The sequence below is a fragment of the Lutjanus erythropterus genome, chromosome 1, assembly GCF_056507025.1.
Source record: "Lutjanus erythropterus isolate fLutEry1 chromosome 1, fLutEry1.hap2, whole genome shotgun sequence".
In the NCBI taxonomy this organism is placed as follows: domain Eukaryota; kingdom Metazoa; phylum Chordata; class Actinopteri; order Lutjaniformes; family Lutjanidae; genus Lutjanus; species Lutjanus erythropterus.
The window spans coordinates 10,200,701-10,219,911 of NC_139317.1; the positions used below are offsets into that span (position 1 = coordinate 10,200,701).

A 19,211-nucleotide genomic window follows, 5' to 3' on the forward strand; every position below is an offset into this window, starting at 1 on the left:
CATACATACATACCAAACATACAGACCAAACCCACATGCATACATACAAACATTCATTCATACATACATACATATATACATACATACAGACCAAACACACATGCATACATACAAACATTCATACATAAATTCATACATACATACATAAATTCATACATACATACATACATACATACATACATACATACCAACACACCAACACACATGCATACAACATACATACATACAAACATACAGACCAAATACACATGCATACAACATACATTCATACATACATACATACAAACATACATACATACCAAACATACAGACCAAACACACATGCATACATACAAACATTCATTCATACATACATACATACATACATACATACATACAGACCAAACACACATGCATACATACAAACATTCATACATAAATTCATACATACATACATACATGCATACATACATACATACATACATACATACATACCAACACACATGCATACAACATACATACATACAAACATACAGACCAAACACACATGCATACATACAAACATTCATACATACATACATACATACATTCATACATAAATTCATACATACATACAAACATTCATACATACCAAACATACAGGCCAAACACGCATGCATGCATACATACAAACATTCATTCATACATACATACATACATACATACATACAAACATTCATACATACATACATACAGACCAAACACACATGCATGCATACATACAAACATTCATTCATACATACGTACATACATACATACATACAGACCAAACACACATGCATACATACAAACATTCATACATAAATTCATACATACATTCATACATACATACATTGAATTTGTATGTATGTATGAATGTTTGTATGTATGTATGAATTTATGTATGAATGTTTCTATGTATGTATGTATGTATGTATGAATGTTTGTATGTATGCATGTTTGTATGTATACTTGGCATGTATGTTTGTATGAATGAATGGTTATATGTATGTATGAATGTTTGGATGTATGAATGAATGTTTGGATGTATGTTTTTATGTATGTATGTATAATCTATGTATGTTTTTATGTATGTTTAGTATGTATGTATGAATGAATGTTTGTAGGTACGAATGTATGTATCTATGTTTCTCTGTATTTATGTATGTATGTATGTATGTATGTATGTATGTATGTATGTATGTATGAATGTTTGTATGTATGCATGTGTGTTTGGTCTGTATGTTTGGTATGTATGTATGTATGTTTGCATGTATGAATGTATGTTTGAATGTATGTATGAATTTATGTATGAATGTTTGTATGTATGCATGTGTGTTTGGTCTGTATGTTTGGTATGTATGTATGTTTGTATGTATGTATGTATGTATGTATGTATGTATGTATGTATGTATGAATGTTTGTATGTATGCATGTGTGTTTGGTCTGTATGTTTGTATGTATGTATGCATGTATGTATGTATGTTTGGTATGTATGTATGTTTGTTTTTTATGCATGTTATGTATGTACGTACATTACTTTTGTATGTATGTAATTTATGTATGTATGTTTGTATGTATGTATTCATGAGTTCCTATGTATGTTTGTTATGTAAGTATGTTTGTCATGTATACATGTATGAATATTTGTATGTATCAATGTACGTCTGGTATGTATTTATGTATGTTTGTATGTATGAATGTATGTATCTATGTATTTACGTTTGTTTCTATGTATTTATTTATGTATGTTTGCATGTATGAATGTATGTTTGTATGTATGTATGAATTTATGTGTGTATGTTTGTATGTATGCATGTGTGTTTGATATGTATGGATGTTTCTATGTATGTTTGTTCTGTGCGTCAACGGTTTAGTGACAAAACAAGGAGCTGACCATTTAAACTCTGAAAATTGTCTAGAAAGGCAGAGCCATTCTAAAATGCAGATTTCTAAAAACTAATTTAAAACTGTTGTACGTTAATTCCCTCTTCTATCGTGTCTGCAGAACCACCAATTATGTTCCTTTCTCTAACTTAATTTTTTCCCCCACCCATGTCCTGTGGAGCATTAACGAGTTATTAGTTAATTTAACTAACAAAAAGAAAATATTTTTTAATCAGTTGATTACATTTGAATTTAAATCATGCATCTATTAACTTCAAAAGAAAATTATTACATTTGAGAATTAGGTATTTCCTTCTGCTTATTTTTCATGTCCTCAAATTTTAAAATGACTAACCACTAATTCTAAAAAGGCTTATATCTTATCGTTAGTAATTCCATTTACTCATGTGTCCCGATTTCTTAATAGTCATTTGTTTTGTGATTAATTTACATCAAGTCTAACACACAGACAAAGTAAACAGACAAATAATGTGAAACTAAAGACAGAAGAAACTATATTAATTGGCAAAATTTACTCTTTAATGCATTGTTTAAATGTGATTTATAAAAGCTTTCCAATTAACCAGATTTAATTGTAAAACTGATCAGTTTAACACCGGTTAGTTTTTCTGTCAAATCAAACAGTCAGTGTGTCTACAATGAAAAGCTGAATTTTAACATACGTGCTGTAGTTCTTAAAACTTTATCTCAATCTCTGACTCAGCTAACCCACTGATATTTGAAAGCCATTATACCAACATAAGTTCAAACCATAAGTCAGTCTGACAGTAAATCACAACCAGTAATCACCAGTGAGGGAAAGTAGAACTGATAAGACTTTACAGTAACATTACAAATCATATACTTATGTAATGCCTTTAACTAATACGTGACTCGTGATGATTCAGTGTCTGTATTAATACAGGATGTATCATGAAGTCCTGTTAATGACCATTAACAGATGATCACGTCATTATGACTGAGTTAAGTTCACACTTAACAGATCATCAGTTAATTTTATTTCATACGTGAATTGACATGTGATCATGTTAGCTGGATTCTGTCATATAAATATTTGTATCTGACAACCAGTCTTACTAAAAACATAGAAACATGAGAACCTGTCCTGTTCTTTCAGAGACACTGAGCAAATGTCTGGAAGTTTTATTTAACTTGAATCCAGCTACTGTTGTTGCATGTTAATTAATGTATGAAGTAACACTAACTAATGATCTATTAAATTTGCACTAATCAGTGATGTGATCGTTTGTTATTGGCGAACAGCTGGTTATTCATGATACAGCCTGGATTTTATCGAAGGGACAGTTCACCCAAAAATCAAAAATGCATATTTCCCCCCCCCCCCAGCTGCAGTGCTGTTTATCCATCTAGATTGTTTTGGTGTGAGTTGCAGGGTTTTTGGAGTTATCAGCCTTAAGAAACATCTGCCTTCACGTCAGTATAATGGGACTAGCTTGCACTCGGCTTGTGGTGCTCAAAGCACCAAAAAAACACTGGGTCTCTCTCCAAAAATCACGTCTTTTTCTATTAGGAAGTACTTCTGGAAGATTCTACTGCAGAGAGAAAGTAGTTCCTACATTAAACTGCTCACAAGGTCTTGATTTCTGGAAAGAGACGATGCTGTTGAGTTTTTCAACTGTGTTTTTGCGCTTTGAGCATCACATGACTACTGCAATTTAGTCCCATTATACTGTAGAGCAGTGTTCCCCAACCCTGGTCCTCAGGGCCCACTGTCCTGCACGTTTTAGATGTTTCCCTGCTCCAACACACCTGATTCAAATGATCAGGATGTTGTTAGGCTTCTGCAGAGGCTTGATGACGACCTGATCATGTGAATCAGGTGTGTTGGAGCAGGGAAACATCTAAAACGTGCAGGACAGTGGGCCCTGAGGACCAGAGTTGGGGAACACTGCTGTAGAGAAGACAGACATCTCTACAGCTGATAACTCTGAAACTCACACAAAACAGTAGAAATGGATAAACAGCATGACAGGACAGAGGGGAAAAATCTGCATTTTTGATTTTTGGGTGAACTGTCCCTTTGATAAAAATCCAGGCTGTATCATGAATAACCAGCTGTTCGCCAATAACAAACGATCAAGTCACTGATTAAAACAAATCTAATAGATCATTACTTAAGTTCAGCATTACAAGTATATGATTTGTACCCTTATTATAAAAGTGGTGCTGCTTGCTGTGTGTGTTGACTCCGGCTGCTGAAAACTGTGAAGTACACGTCCCATGTTGCTGTTCATGTATTGTTTAGGTAATATTCATCACTTCCTGGATTAAAGACAAGAGGAAAAATCTGTTGATTATTATGTCTCTTTATTAAGAGGATTATCTAACATGATTCTACAGTCCTCGTGGTGTCTTGAAGTTCATTCCAATAGTTGGCTGAGTGACTTGAAGGTTGGAAAGGCCACCGAAATCCTGCAAGAGGAAGAAAAAGAAAGATTCATGATTTAGGCGGATAAACCACATCACATCACTTATTTGTGCATGCTGTCACATCACTTATTTGTGCATGCTGTCTGCAACATAAGACCCCCATAAACATCTTTGGATTGTACATCAATGTTGCTGCCATACTGGACAGAGCAACACTGACCTGTGAACAAATACGTGTAAACAGGGGAGCTGTGTTTTTTCTGGATAAAAAGTACATTTATTTCTCAAGAGATTTCAATGAATCTCGAGAAATAAATGTACTTTTTTTCCAGAAAAAACACAGCTCCCCTGTTTACACGTATTTGTTCACAGGTCAGTCTTGCTCTGGGCCCCCGTTTCCCGGAGCTTTCGTAGCGCTACATGCGTCGTAAATTGTATTTTAAGGTCTCCTTTAAGGTTACGGGCTGTTTCCCAGAGTTGGGACAACTTTAAGGGAGACCTTAAAATACAACTTACGACACACGTAGCGCTACGAAGGCTCTGGGAAACGGGGCCCTGTCCAGTATCACAGCAGCAGGCTGAAGCAGTGAATGCAACATCTACATATTTAATGTCTATAACCTGCATGGTCAGATTGTTAGCCTTGATAACACATGCATGCAGTGATGTCTAAATTAATGTGATAAGCTGCACCTGACATTCCCTGTACAATACATGATGTTATCTAAAATGATTGAGTCTTACACTTACAAAAATCAATAAATTTATAATCATGTTGCTGTTTTATCTGAATGTAATCACACTATGTTAAGCACTTTGGTCAACATTTGGTTTTTAGATGTGCTCAATAAAATATCTAACTGTGTAGCCAAACTGAAAATCTTCAAGTTTAAAACAAAAGCTCATTAAAAGCAGCAGATATGTTTTACACTTACCAGCATCTTGAGCATTTCCTTTGTGTCTGGATCCACTTCGATGAGCTCCTGATCCAGAGCAGAGATCTACAGGATGAAAGAAAAAAAAAATTTCAGTTACACCAAAGCTGCTTTGCAAAATGATTAATCAAGCCTGTCGTAGGGAAATCCATTATCAAACCAAAGAAAACTGCAACATGTACTTGAGTTTCCAAACCAAAGCGACAAATTTGCCATCTCATGAAACAGCATAACGGATAAGACAAAGAGACGAGCGGGAACAGACCTCTGGGACGTAGTTGTCTCTCCTCTCTCTCTCCTCCTCCTGCAGCTTGATGGAGATTCCTCTGACTGGACCGCGCTGGATGCGCTTCATCAGGTGCGTCACATACCTGAGAGACAAACGGGAACACAGAGTTATTACCAGAAGACTATTTCACTAGTTGCACCTAGAATTTGATTTATTGTGTTACCAAACCTAATTGTGAGTGATCATTGTGTAACTGCTCTCATGTTCAAATACAAAGATCACTCAAAAAAGAAAGACAAAAAAAAATCCCTGTGACTGAATATAATGCGAGAACTTTCAATTAGTACCCACAAACCATTTTTATGGTTGATGACCTTCCTGGTTTATTCTACATCTGGAATATCATTATCAACTCAGCAACAATCACTTTGTGGTGTGCCACAGTCTGAGTGTACAAAAAAAAACAAAAAACAGCTTAATTCAACTAAAGTACTCAGCATTCAGTGTCTGCTGAGGATTCACACAACTGACCTCCAGCTGTCTGGAAAAACTACAATGTGCTAATAAAGTCTGGTCCACACTGAGGTGGGAGATGTCACAACACTTTAATCAAAAACACACAAATAACTGGAGCAAAACAAGAAGCCTGCACCTCTGTTTTTTCAGCACAAGTGCCGATTAAATGTCTCAACAAAAAGCCTCAAGTCCAAGAATAACTGCATTAAACTGGGTAAAATGTTTAATTTAGATGAACAGCTGCAGGACACTCCAGCAGTCCAGTTTCTGAGGGAATATACTGCCTGCTGACTCACTCTCAAACATCTCCGCGCTCACTACCACCAGCTTCAAACACACTGAGAGTAGGCTGTAGTTTTATTTTCACATCAACCCCGAAGGCTCAAGACGACAGCAGAGAGAACACTATCTGATCTGACAGCTAAACTTTTGCTGAATATACTTTTGTCTTAAACTCAAAATGAGCAGAACACAGTTACACAGCGATTTTACAGCTCACCTTTTAATTCTATAACATTAACATCAACGCCACACACCTTGCAGCTTTTAAACTAGAAGCACAAGCACCAGTAACAATAATATGTACTTACAAAACAAATTAAATGTTGCAGCACAGATGCAAAGATATTTTCAGTCCTGTTGTTTTAAGGCTCGACTCACCAAGATTACAAATTAACAGTCTTGCCAAGAATGCATGACAGCAATGCATACAGATGAAAGACATGTCTGTATAAACCATTACTGTTTGTAGTTATCTCTCAGACTCCACATCTGATGCAGACTGGGCCAAACAGGACCAGGAGACACACTACAGCTTTTATTCTCTTTCCCACCTAAAAACTGAGAAGCCAGGAAAAGATTTTCTCTGCTATTTCTGGCCAGTGTGGGGGAAACTAACCAGCCCCAACACTTCCAGGTGGAAAAGAGGGCAAAGCAAATCATGGCTGACCCTTTCCACCTCCTCCTCCTCCAAAGTCTTCCCTCCCTGAAACATCACAGACTCAGAAGTCTGAAAACGAGGACCACACGTCGGGTCCATTCCTTCTTCTCCCAGGCCATAACCATCCTAAACAAAGACACTTAACATATTCCCTCCACTCTGTATATTCACATAATATTGCATGACTGTATTTTTAAAACATGCAGTGTTTGAACATTGCAGTCAGACAGTCTCAAATTATCCTACTTATATTAAGCTGCTCATACAGTTGACCAATTGTGTCTGCTGAATTTTGTGTCTGCATATATTTAGCTTTTAACTTTACTTGCTGCTGATGTTTTTGTTGATGTCTTGTGTTTCTGCTTAACTCTGACACCGGGGCTGCAACTAATGATTGTTTCTATAGTCAATTATTGAATTGATTAATGAACAGCTGTTTCAAAATGTCAAAAAAAGGTGAAAGATGTCAATCAGTGTTTCCCCAAAGCCCAAGATGACGTCCTCAAATGTCTTGTTTTACTCACAACCCAAAAATACTCAGTTTAGTGTCATAGAGGAATAAAAATTTAAGAAGCTAGAATCAGAGAATGTGGACTTTTTTTTTTTCTTAAAAATGATTCTGAGATAAGTGAGGTCTTTTCTAACAAATACTGAGAGTATTGACAAATAAGGTTGGGCGATGGTCATGTTCATAGTGAAACATCACAATGGATGATAGAATTTTTCTATACTTTCTTTTATACTTTGTAATTAATATCTGAAATACATAAAAATGCAAAGTGGGCAGTACTTTATGCTGTTTTCCTTTAGTAAATCTGATGCCAGTTGCTATTATAATAAACCCATCCTTCATTTTTAAATCACAATGTTACAATGATAAAAAAGTCAGATGAGCATCGCGATGGATGATGGCTTCATCCATCGGCCCGACCCTATTGACAAATGTAATTTAAAAGAAGTTAATGAGAAGTCTATGATACATTCTCTTGCTAAAGCTACTTCAACATGTCAGACAGTCCATCATGAAATGGCCTGTTTTATGCAGCTGCAGAACAACACGTTCATGTCAACATCAAATCTGAGGTTGACTTGAAAAAGGTGAACCATACTGCAACGGACACAAAATCACTTGTTCTGGACAAATAATAAAAACCAGATAAAACTGTCTGAAGAACAGCAAGCAGGAGTGAACAGCAGTTTACACAAACACAGCAGCAACAAATTCAACTCACCCTGCAATTTTGTTGCGCAGAGGCTTGCTGGGGATGATGGCGATCTCCTCGCACACCCTCTTGTTGGTGTGGAAGTCACTACCCAGACGGGTGTAGTACTTCTCAATGATGACCCTGGCGGCCTTCTTGACTGTCTTGGTCCTGACGCGTCCCTGAAGAACAACCAAACAGAGCACCAAATGAGAAATAAAGTTATAAAATAACCAGCTACAGATGACCTGAGGGGTGTTCAAGTGCAGAGGAAAATCACACTAAATCAAGAAGTAGGTCGTCAAACTGGAAATACTTTAAGCTGAGACAGTATTTCAAAAGATTTTCAGTGATGCGTTTTATTAATTAACTGTTTTGTTGTTTAAAAAGAGCAAAACTATCAACAGCCAGAAATGAAAGCAGCACATTTCTACTTGTTCTTCCCAAATCTATGAATTTCTTCAGACTCTGATAAACATAAATTTACTTTAATTACACCGCAGGAGGTATTTTTCTGTGGTCTTGATACTCAGGTTGTCTGCAAGTTTACTCGACTCACATAAATCACAGGGTTTCTGCAGGTTTCAACAAGTTAAATTTAGGGCTTTTTCAGACTATTATGAAGGTAATTTAAGACCTATTTCACACCCACACTGGCAAACAAAAAAAAAAAAGTACAGTTTGCATTGCGTTTTTTAGTTTTAACAGCATGATCAATATTTTTTTTCCACAAAAATACATTGAAAAGCAAGACTGAAATTAAATCCAACTTTATAAAAGTAAGACCGACTTGATAACTCTGACACCTGCAGAAACCCTGAATTAGTTTTGAGGCCAACTAAAATGCTAATTAAATTGAAATCACACTTACTGGACCCTGACCTTAACAAACTAAGCCTGTTTGACAGCTTTCTGACCGGGAAGTCTCAGCACCAAAAGGACACCGATTTCAAGACCTTTACAAATAAATTTCTGCCAAAACGTAGCGTCACAGTATAATGAGAACTGATGATGATTCAAACTATTAAATATCGTGAATTACTTGTAAGGTTTTGTCCTGGACTTGTGACGTTAGACCCCTATTATCGTATGAAACACGAATCGTCTAATGACAATAAAACTGACTGTTACTAACGGCTACAAATTCAACTGACACTCGGAAATAAGTAAATAACATTAACCGGAGAAAGCGGAGCTTAAATTTAAGCGTTAATTTATGTCTAACAGTGACGTTTTAGACGCGTTTTTAACCGTTGGGTGGCCACTTAGCTAGTAATCCCGGAACATTTAGCCTGTGTTTTCATGTCTTTAACTCCACTAAAGTACCTCAAAATCCACCGTTTATAAATCTTTGTGCCGTTTGTGTTCACACTGATGCTTATAACCGCTCGGTGAGCGGACAGACAGTGAGGATTGAGAAGGATTGTGAGGGCTGAAGCCGTGAAGTGATCTGTTGTGTACCCACCATGTTGACTCGGACCGGTGGAAGAGAAGCACCGGAGGTTCATACAGGAAGTTTATAGTTCACAGCCGCCGGTGTCGCAGCGCCGCCGCCAACAGCGACCACCAGCGGCGGGAGGTGAGAAGTGCAGGGAAGAAACGCAACAAACAGGCAACACAGTTCACTGCGAGGTTATTTAAGTTAATTAAAACTAAACTAAAACTGCAGTTACGTGTGGAAAAACTAAATGGACGAATTTATGGACAAACTAACTACAAAAAATTAGCTCAAATTATACAGGAAATGTCAGGAAATTGTAATCAAATTTAAAAACACGATCGGTTTTGGGGCATGTTAATTGAGACTGGGATGTCAATACCCTTCATAGTTTTAATTACAATATAAAAATAAGTAAAACTAATACTGAAACTGATTAAAACCAAACTAAAACTAAACATCTGGCTGTAAAACAAGTACTTCAAATATTAAAGTATTTTTAAAAAGCAGAAAAGTCTTTTAAGATGAGATTATTTTGTAATACAATATTTAATACGCAAATTAACTATATATTGTATAAGGTAGCAAATCATTCTTTGTGGGCGTTTCACAAAGTCTGTTTCACTACAAATTTTAAATGACAAAAGGTTTATTTCTGAGTAATACATTTTTAAACTTTGAAATGCAAATGCAAGATTAAATTCTATGGGACTAAGATCATTTGAACTGTGAAGGGATAGTTTATCCCCAAATTAAAAATACACATTTTTCCCCTGCCCTGTAGTGCTGTTTAACCACCTAGATCTTTTTGGTGTGAGTTGCAGCGTTTTGGAGATGTCTGTCGTAGAGATTTCCAAGTCAGCAGTGGTTAAACTGGGAGTCAGAGCCCCCAAGGAGAATCACAATATAAATTTTAGCGGTTAAAAAAAAAAAAAAAAAAAAAGAACATACCCTTGCTAGAAAAATGTTTAGTTTCACAAACATTTCTCTGATCTTTGCCATTTTTTTAAACTGTGAAAGGCCAGATTAGTGTAACTGTGAAGGTCTTTAAAAACTTCTCAAAATGTAAAAAAACAAAAAACAAAAACATATTGATATTCTGAATGTAACCTGTGACAAGACAACTTTGCTTAAAGGTTTATGTAGGTTTGACAACATATTTTGGAGATCAAACTGCTCCATTCTTGTCAGGATCATCTAAAACACCAAGTTCTTCAGAAGATGGACTCCTTTACAATCTAACTTTTTGAAAATTTATTTAAAGAACTTGCTGTATATGTTAACTGTCATGGATAGTATGTTTTAATTCCTCATAACAGGGAAGAAAAAAGTATAATTAACCCATCTGAGGTCCCCTCTTATCTCTATTAGAGTTGTTCCGATACAGATACCACTGTAGGAAATGTCTTGATGCAGCATAAATTGCTTGAGCAGGTATTGCAAGAGTTTATGCACCAACCAGATATCACATAATTTATTAGCCCCGAAACAGGACGCTGCTGCTACCCAGGAGCTTCCCCTATGGTAAATTTTTTAACCTGTGTCAGCGGGTCACAAATCAATGATAGGTCATGTCGCATCTACTAGTACATACATCAGTACTATACAGCTGTTAAAATAAACTCATCAAAAACAGTTTGGAAATTTGTGTTTGATCGATTGATCTGTTTGTTCAATGAATAAAGCTTAAAATTACCAACATGTCTTGTTTGTTCCTTGTTACTGATAGAAAATTCAATCAGCCAATCCCCCGAAAACAACTCTAAACAAGAGACTCAGTACCAACAGGAGAATATTCTGTTTGACATTTACAGGGAAATTTGGCACATTTCACTTTGGACCCACCCACAGGATCAGCTGCGCTGCTCATTCCACAAATGCAGGATCCTTGCAGACTGGACATCTTTGTAAAGGGAAAAGAATAAGCTTCACAGTGATAGAAGATACAGTCCTAACAATACAGTGACGACAGAGATATGATCGACTAAACACAAACTTCCAAACAAAGAGTTTAGTAATAATGGTTTATATTTCTTAACTCACCAGTATCGATACTTAGCTGATAAAGTTCAGGTACTGGAATTGATATTAGGAACACTGGAGGTACTGTGGCTGTTCTTGAATTTGATGGTATAAATCTACTCTGACAGAAACATAAACTAGCCGAATCCACCATCTTCATGTACTGTTTGTATATTTGCCATTTCATGAAAGTCAGAATACAGAATCTGAATCAACTGGTACAAAATCATCTCACAAAAGACATTCCCACAAGGTGGAGAGATCTTTTATTTTACATAAAAAAGGGTGCAAACTGGAGTTTCCCTTTAGGTGTGGAGGGAATAAAAAGTGATTTTATAAGGTTCATGTGTGAAACATTGTATTATATGAATCCAAGGAGGAGGAAAAAAAAACATAGGCATCTCAGATAAAAAGGACCTTTACCTTTCTGTAAATTAAAAATATGAAACCATAAAAAGAAGAAATGTGGGTCCTTCATTCTTGAAGCCCTTGACTAACTCATTCAAATACATTTTTGAAGTGACATTCATATTTCAACACAATAATATTTATTTACAGTTTTAAGATTTCTCTTAATCATAGCTCTGAAAAAAAGAACAATGCTGAGGGGAGGATAAACTCTTGGAGCTGTACAATTAGATTTTCCACAGTCTGAGAGGGGGAAAAAAAAAAAAATCAAAGAATACATATTTTATATGGAATCCCAACAGAAAGAACAAAGAGTATAACTGTGAACTCTGTACAATTTACAATTTTCAAATAATCATCACAATATTGCAGTAAATGTCACCCTAAACCTCTCCCTCAAAGAAAAATATACAGTAAATCCAAGACAATTCTACAGTACAGCAACAAGGAAAAAGTGCCAGAGAACCCAAAAAGACCTAAAGCCATTCATTCACACTTTAACTGTCCTTTGCTTCGATTTACACAGCTTTGACACACAGGAATGTGAGTTACACACAACCAAAGCCAGAAACACAAGTCTGACTGACTGAAGTGAAGGAATATCAGAAATGATGGGAACTGAAATGGAATGTGCTGTGAGAAGAGATGAAGACGTTATTTATCTTACATGAGGACTGGAAGCCATTAACATCTCAGTGACCCAACAGTATATGAGCCCTACAGGTTGAGAGACCGCTCGCCGCCGCCGTCATCGTTGTCTCCAGAGAAGCCATGCAGATGCAAAGCATACAGAGTACTCCTATATCGCTCTGTACGAGGCCGGGAGAGTAAAAAAGTAAATACATCAGAGTAATATATCTATATCTACCGTTTCAGCCGTGAGCTAAAGGAGCAAGACGACCCACAGATTGAGGAAGAAGCCGATGTTGCAAAGATGACCAGTCACGAATTCAACTCCGGAACGATAAACTCAGTCGATGAAACGGTGTCGGTTTCTTCTGGTTTACAACATAAAAGAAAGAAACCGACAGAAGCGACTCATAAAACACTTATTTCTCTCTCATAAACATCTCCAACAACACTTCCTGGTACTGAGTCTGTGATTTTTCAAAATGACGGTGGACACGTCAAGGACACAAGGTGGAATGCGATGGTCAAAAACAAAAAAAAAAAACATTCAACTTCATATTTTCCTGGCACAGGTAAAAGGCATGGGCTAGTAAGTAGTAGTCTCAGGAATGGCACTCGGGGAATTCAGGGGGAACATTGAAGGCTATATAGTCTGGATATCCATCTCACTACACAGAAATACTTTCAACTTTACTCAGCTAGCTGGAACGGAACAGTCCGGGCGCCGCTGATGATTTGTGCAGAGAGTCAGAGGCAGCAGATGTCACAGGTTTGGAGGGTTTTACCGACACCACATCAAAAAACACAACGGTGAATGTTTCACAGAGACAAGAAAGTGATTTTAACGGAGTTCAGATTTTTTTAAGTGGGGCTTTAAGGGGTACTTTTTAATAGTCAGTGTGTTACCTACAGTAGATGGTGGTCTACAGTCAGTGTCCCGGTGGAGGAAGCTAAACAATGTCCCACATAAAAGAATCAATATCGTTTAACTGTACGCTATATTTAAAATATTTTCACCGCTTTACCGTCACACAGCCTTTTTTGATTGTAAAACGTTAATGTTTAATGTTAAATATGCCAAATATTGTTCTCATCAAACCAACCAAAGTCTGTTGGCAAAAACAGCCATTTTACTTCACAGAACACGGGAGCTGCTGGTCAACCGCAGCCTCAAAGGGCAGCCTTGTTATTGTGTGACTTTGGTGTTTTAAAGGGTTTGTTGGGATTAACCAAAGTCATAAACAAACACAAACTAACTGATCGAGGCAGTGGTAGACCAGCAGCTCCTGTGTTCTGCAGGGTAAAATTGCTAATTTTTGCCAATGGAGTCTGGTGGCCTGAGAAAGAGCGATATTTGGCTTATAAAACAGTGATTTCCTGTTGGAAAAGGCAAAATAAAGCAGTGACATTATTCTAAATAAAGTGTTCTCTTTAAAAGGGCTGAAACTAACTTTGATTTTCATTGTCAATTAATCTGATGATTATTTTCTCCATTAGTTAGTTAGTCTATAAAATGTTAGAAAATGGTGAAAAATGTTGGTTAGTGTTTCCCAAAACCCAAGATGACATCCTCAAGTGTCATAGAGGAGTTAAGAAACCAGACAATATTCCCATTTAAGGAGCTGGAATAAGAGAATTTATTATTAATAATTTTTATTAAAAAAAAAAAAAGGTTAATCAATTATCAACATGGTTCATGATTAATTTAATAAAAGATTCAGTGCATCACTGAGCTTCCGTGTTGGGTCTTCTTCCTGCTTCTCCACACTGAACGCCTGCAGACCAGCACATACATTGACTATCGCTAAGTACCTCATACAACCCCACCTCAAATAATCAGAACTATCCCTTTAACCTCCAAACCAACATCTAACTGCACCTGTTCTGGGTTAAAACAAAGAAACCCTCACCCGGTCGTTTACACCAGCGAGCATGAGACTTCACAGATGACTCTGACAAACGTCACCTGTCCAACACACTCAAAGAGGCACTAAGACATCTCAAACAAATGAATACCTGTCATTCAAATAGCCTGTTTTCCCACCATTCCCCTCAAATCCTATGTGTGGAATTGCTATGATAATGATGACCAAGAAAACAAAAACAAAACAGAAAAGGTCCCGTAAGATTTTTCATATTCAAGTACTTTCAATAACACAATAACTTAGACCCCGGAGTAACTGACATGTCAGGGGGGGTAAGAAGGAACCAAAAAGCTATACAGTGTAAATACACGCAACAAGCAGGTTTACATACTGATTCATCGAGATAGTTTGCAACATCTACAACATTTCTAAAGATGATGGAGCAGGTCCACAAAAAACGCCAAATCTAACACTCAGCTGAGAGTCGATTTATCTAGGACTTGCGTGTGTGTGTGTGTGCATGCGTGTGTGTTTGTGTGTGCAGAGAGGAAGGGAAGGGTGAAGGGGGGTTGTCATGTCATGGCACAAAAAAAGGAGTGGGTGGGGATTGAAATCAATTTAAGGTGTATTCCCTGCACCCTATAGGGAAGAGGCCTAGCATACGAGGCAGCTACAATTAAAGTAATAAGCACGTTTTTTAAAGTACAGTATTAAGAAGGCAGGGTCTCGTCAGGGAAAGCCGGGGTCAACAAATGTAGTGCAGTCATGGTCTCAAGCTTTTTTGTTACCCTCTCTTTCCCCATAAAACCATGGCTATTTGGAATGGAAAAAAAAAACAAAAATTGCATTTAAAAAAATTCACATTAGCAAGATATAAAATAAAAAAATAAAACACCTATGTACGGTAATTCAACTCTCTGTTAGGAGGATAGGCAAGGTGACATATCGAGGATATTTGTTTCAAGGCAGTCCTCCATGACACTGAATTAAAATTAAAATGTTATGGACATGTTCACTTATCCGCCCTCGCTCAAGGTTTTCTCTCTCTGCGTCGTGGAGGAGAGGGACGTCCAAACGTAAAACATCGCTTTGCAGCACAGGGGTCTTCAGACTGGACACGCAGGGGCAGGGGCAGGGACAGGGACGTCTTTAACACCGTTACAGATTATTACACCAAACCTTACATTTGGCATCGCTCTCTCGGGAATACATCATCAGCGTTACAAGGGAAGTCATTAACTGCTCTGCTCTGATACTAACCGGGAACAGTCCGCAACTTTTGGGCTTTATTATACACGTGACCCCAAAATAATTGCGCTGCAAAATCTCACAACCATCAACTTGTTTATCCAACTGGTGATGTGATGTGGTGGTCGGGTTGGTTGGTTGGTTGGTTGGTTGGTTGGTTGGTTTGGGGGGTTAAGGCATTGGACAGTAGCGTCGAGAGGCTGTGATTCAATCTCCAAAGCACATCACGCCGGTTTCTCTTGTCACTCCAAAGCAACATCCCCCAGTGAGTCCATTATTAACCATCACATTATTAAGATCAAGAACATTTAAGACCCTCCCACCCTTTAATCCACTTAGTTTTGGTCTTTTTCCTTTTTTTAAAACATTGGTCATAACTCCTTAACTGCAATTTCCTTCCCATGCGCATGACAGATTATATAAATGCTCCACAGTCATTTACTCTTCTGTCCATACATTCAGTGTGTATGTTTTAGAATTAGTAAGAAAACTGGTGGCAACCAAGAGATAAATATCATAAATAGCATTTTTTTCCCCCAGCCCCATCTATAGAAGTGTCAGGTTGCCGCTTGCTCATCATCACAAAGCCAAAAGGAGCATGAGAGTCAAAGTAGACTGTAGTGTGTTTTGACAGCGGCGTGGTTAAGAGGGGAGTGCTTTAACCAAGCAGCGTGAGCAGAAATCATCCTCAGAGAACGAACACAGTGCAGGAGGCGTCTCTGGTCTTCTGTTCTCTCAGGCCCGGGTCCCAGTGCCAGGGTTGACCTCTTTGGAGGAAAAAAAAAAAGTGCAGGGGCCAAATGGCAGACTGATGCTCTTTGTGCCTGTACGTGAAGAGAGGCAGTTACACTCTCGGCTCCTCCTCGTGTGTTCAGGTTTACATTCAGTCCTACGTCAGGAAACACCAAAGGAGGCTTTGTGTCAAAATGAGTTAGCAAACTAACCGGGGGGGGTGGGGGCAAACCTCTTTGAGCTGGGACTTGACAGAGGGGGGAGTGAAAATATGATTCTGTGAGTCAAACAAAGAAATCATAGTAATGCAACAGGTCGATTCCACAGGAAGATCTGTCTCTTCCTTTGCAACACCACAGAAGAGAAACAGGAGCAAAAAATATGCCAAAAACAAGGAGAGAAATACAAATGCTGGGTGTCTTGGGGAGGAAAAACAAAAACAAGATTATCCTCTGCACAATTCCAACAAAAAGGTTCCCCGTTTGGACGACTGGCCTGCAAAACATTCCCACACATCTTGGAGGAGGAAAAAAAAAAAAAAAAGAAAAACAATAAAAAGGACTCCCATCAAAAAGACACAAGCATCTTGTACATCTCAACAAACCATTTTTAACTGGTCCCCTCCAGAGAGCAATTCAAATCAAGATCTTTCGTCTCCCTCTTTCATTCTGAATGGGACCTTATTGATTTCTGAAATCACAATCAACTGAGCCGGACACTTGGAGCGTTTCAGGCCGGTGGTGGACGATCATTTGTGCCTCGGCGTGTTCTTCTTCCGTTTTCGCTTGAAGAAGCAGCAGCACCTGCGGACAGAGACGGACATTAAAAACCGATATGTAGATGAGAGAGGTTTCAGATGAAGCAAAAAGAAAGAACAAACATGAGCGGACTGCTTAAATTAGTGTGTTAAATATCACAAGAGCTGAATTTGAGTCATCCAAATCTGGACATGTTTTTTAGATTCATAATAGTGAGAACTGCAGCTGGCAAAAGGTTTGATTAGTAATACATTAGCATCCACCAAGTGTTTGCATGCTTATTCACCTCCCACCATTTTTAAAGAACAGAAAAATGGCAGAGGGGACTCAACTACAAACTGCTGCAGTGACTGAAGGAAGTTATTTCAGTTTTTTTTTTCTATGCAAAAAAAATGGAGCAGTGCACACAAAGAGCACAAGACACGGTGAGCCTGAATGGTCAATAAAAACATACAAAGACAAGAAAAAAGCTGTGGATCAAGACATAGGACAGTGACTGGGTACTCTTAGATTAATTCATTAATAACGAATAATGGTGCACCATGCAACAAGAGTTTAAAGACCTTTAATTTGAAGCCAAATATGACGCTAAAAAGGAATGATATCTCATGGCTTACAAATATTACTGGGGCCCAGAAAAAGATGACTAAGTTAAAGGTATAGTTCAGATTATTTGATGTAGATTGTATAAGGTACTTATCCGTTGTCAAAGGCAGAGAGGGGCACCAGCACGGAAGATAAGCAATGTCCTGCTGTGGACAGAGTCGGCAACAAAAGGTATTTTAGCCACTTAAAAAAGGTCCAATCAATATCGAGCGCCCAGAGCACAAAATCAAGTTTCTGAAGTGAAGACGGAGCCCCTTTCCTCTTCATTTAAATGCTTTGCTCACAAGTGTGCTAATTAACTGGGGAACGAGGCCTCCGGAGCCAAACTAATATCACGTTAGTTTCCAAAGTGATAAGCACCAGCTCTCTCCTTTCATATCCTCTTGAAGAAAAAGCCTTATTTTTTATCAGTGGCATCTGTCACTTCTAGTTGCATATAGAGGAAACACTGAAGCTACATTTTGTCACATAAACACACCAACTTATCTCTGATCTGCGGGCAGCGATATCCAAAAATCTGTCGGCGAGTGGGAAATCAGGGCTAAAATCTTGTAGTGTGGTGTTGGTTTTATATAACAACAGTTTCCCGTCAGAAAAGGCTTTCTGTTAGCAAAGTAAAGTGGTGTAAATATTCTAAACATAGCGTACACTTAGATTGATGCTGATTTTTTTTTAAGGTAGACCTTTCTTAAGTGACTATAGTAAATTTTGTTCATTGCTTAGCTTCCATGCCGTTGCACTGCTCTGCTTCTCTCGGCCGCCATCTAATGCAGTTAATGCAATATATAGATAAGAATCTCACACAAGCACACATCAAATAATCTGAACTAGCACTTTAACTTCTACCCCAGTTTACAAAGTTTTTTCTTTCTGCCTTGATGGTAAAGTTGATATGCCTGCTCACACAGCAGCTTGGCTGTATTCTTTACTCATCTGTCACTTATCGACATCGGGCGGTGATGAAAAGAGGGCAGATAAGGGCAGAGACCTGATCGTAAACATAGTAGACAGTGTTCTCAGGGGATATATGGAACTATTGCACCAGTGAAGAGTCTAGTTAAATTTTGTAAATAACAACTCCACTGGGCCCAGCCTAGGCTGGTCCACTCCCTGTCCCATGAGTCTGATGTGGACTAGCAGAGAGGGACTCACCACAGGTTGAGCATTTTCACGCAGCTACAGAAGAAGAGAGAGGAAAGAGTGTAAAGAGAAAAGTAAGATAGATTAATACAGCAAGACCAAGATGATGATGATGGGACTGGGCACATGCCACACAAACATGCACACAAACACACCAACAGGACACAAGGTGGACACAGAGAGGGAACATTTGAGAAGATATAGGAGAAAATACTGCAGAAAAAGGTCACAAAACACCCACTCTGC

The 19,211-nt window shown here is 37.9% G+C and overlaps 2 protein-coding genes across 5 annotated transcripts in view; both read right to left on the reverse strand.

Moving 5' to 3' along the window:
• Positions 1 to 4,216: 4,216 nt before the first annotated feature.
• Positions 4,217 to 9,737, reverse strand: LOC146332627 (small ribosomal subunit protein eS17-like). Its single transcript, XM_084738733.1, has 5 exons — positions 9,584 to 9,737; positions 8,149 to 8,300; positions 5,497 to 5,602; positions 5,232 to 5,297; positions 4,217 to 4,338 (listed from the first exon to the last, which is right to left on the reverse strand). Exons 1-5 carry the CDS (start codon positions 9,584 to 9,586, stop codon positions 4,261 to 4,263), a joined length of 405 nt encoding a protein of 134 aa, XP_084594859.1. The 5' UTR covers positions 9,587 to 9,737; the 3' UTR covers positions 4,217 to 4,260.
• Positions 9,738 to 14,734: 4,997 nt separating this feature from the next.
• The window catches only part of csnk1g1 (casein kinase 1, gamma 1), a 44,251-nt gene continuing 39,774 nt past the window's right edge, over positions 14,735 to 19,211 (reverse strand). For 2 of the 4 annotated variants that reach the window (XM_084739012.1, XM_084738856.1), the window contains 2 exons: positions 18,978 to 19,001; positions 14,735 to 17,264 (listed from right to left, as the gene is read on the reverse strand). In XM_084739012.1, coding sequence (XP_084595138.1) covers positions 17,210 to 17,264; positions 18,978 to 19,001 — 79 coding nt within the window. In that variant the 3' untranslated portion in view covers positions 14,735 to 17,209. The remainder of the gene's footprint in view (positions 17,265 to 18,977; positions 19,002 to 19,211) is intronic. The other 2 variants (XM_084739084.1, XM_084738935.1) reach the window with 1 other exon arrangement.

Bases quoted from the DNA above. Each gene is read 5' to 3' on its own strand.
- LOC146332627 (XM_084738733.1), bottom strand. The intron at 5,603-8,148 runs GTGAGTTGAATT...TTTGTCTCTCAG, and splicing joins CTGCGCAACAAAATTGCAGG to GTATGTGACGCACCTGATGA. The intron at 4,339-5,231 runs GTAAGTGTAAAA...TTCCTCTTGCAG, and splicing joins AGGAAATGCTCAAGATGCTG to GATTTCGGTGGCCTTTCCAA.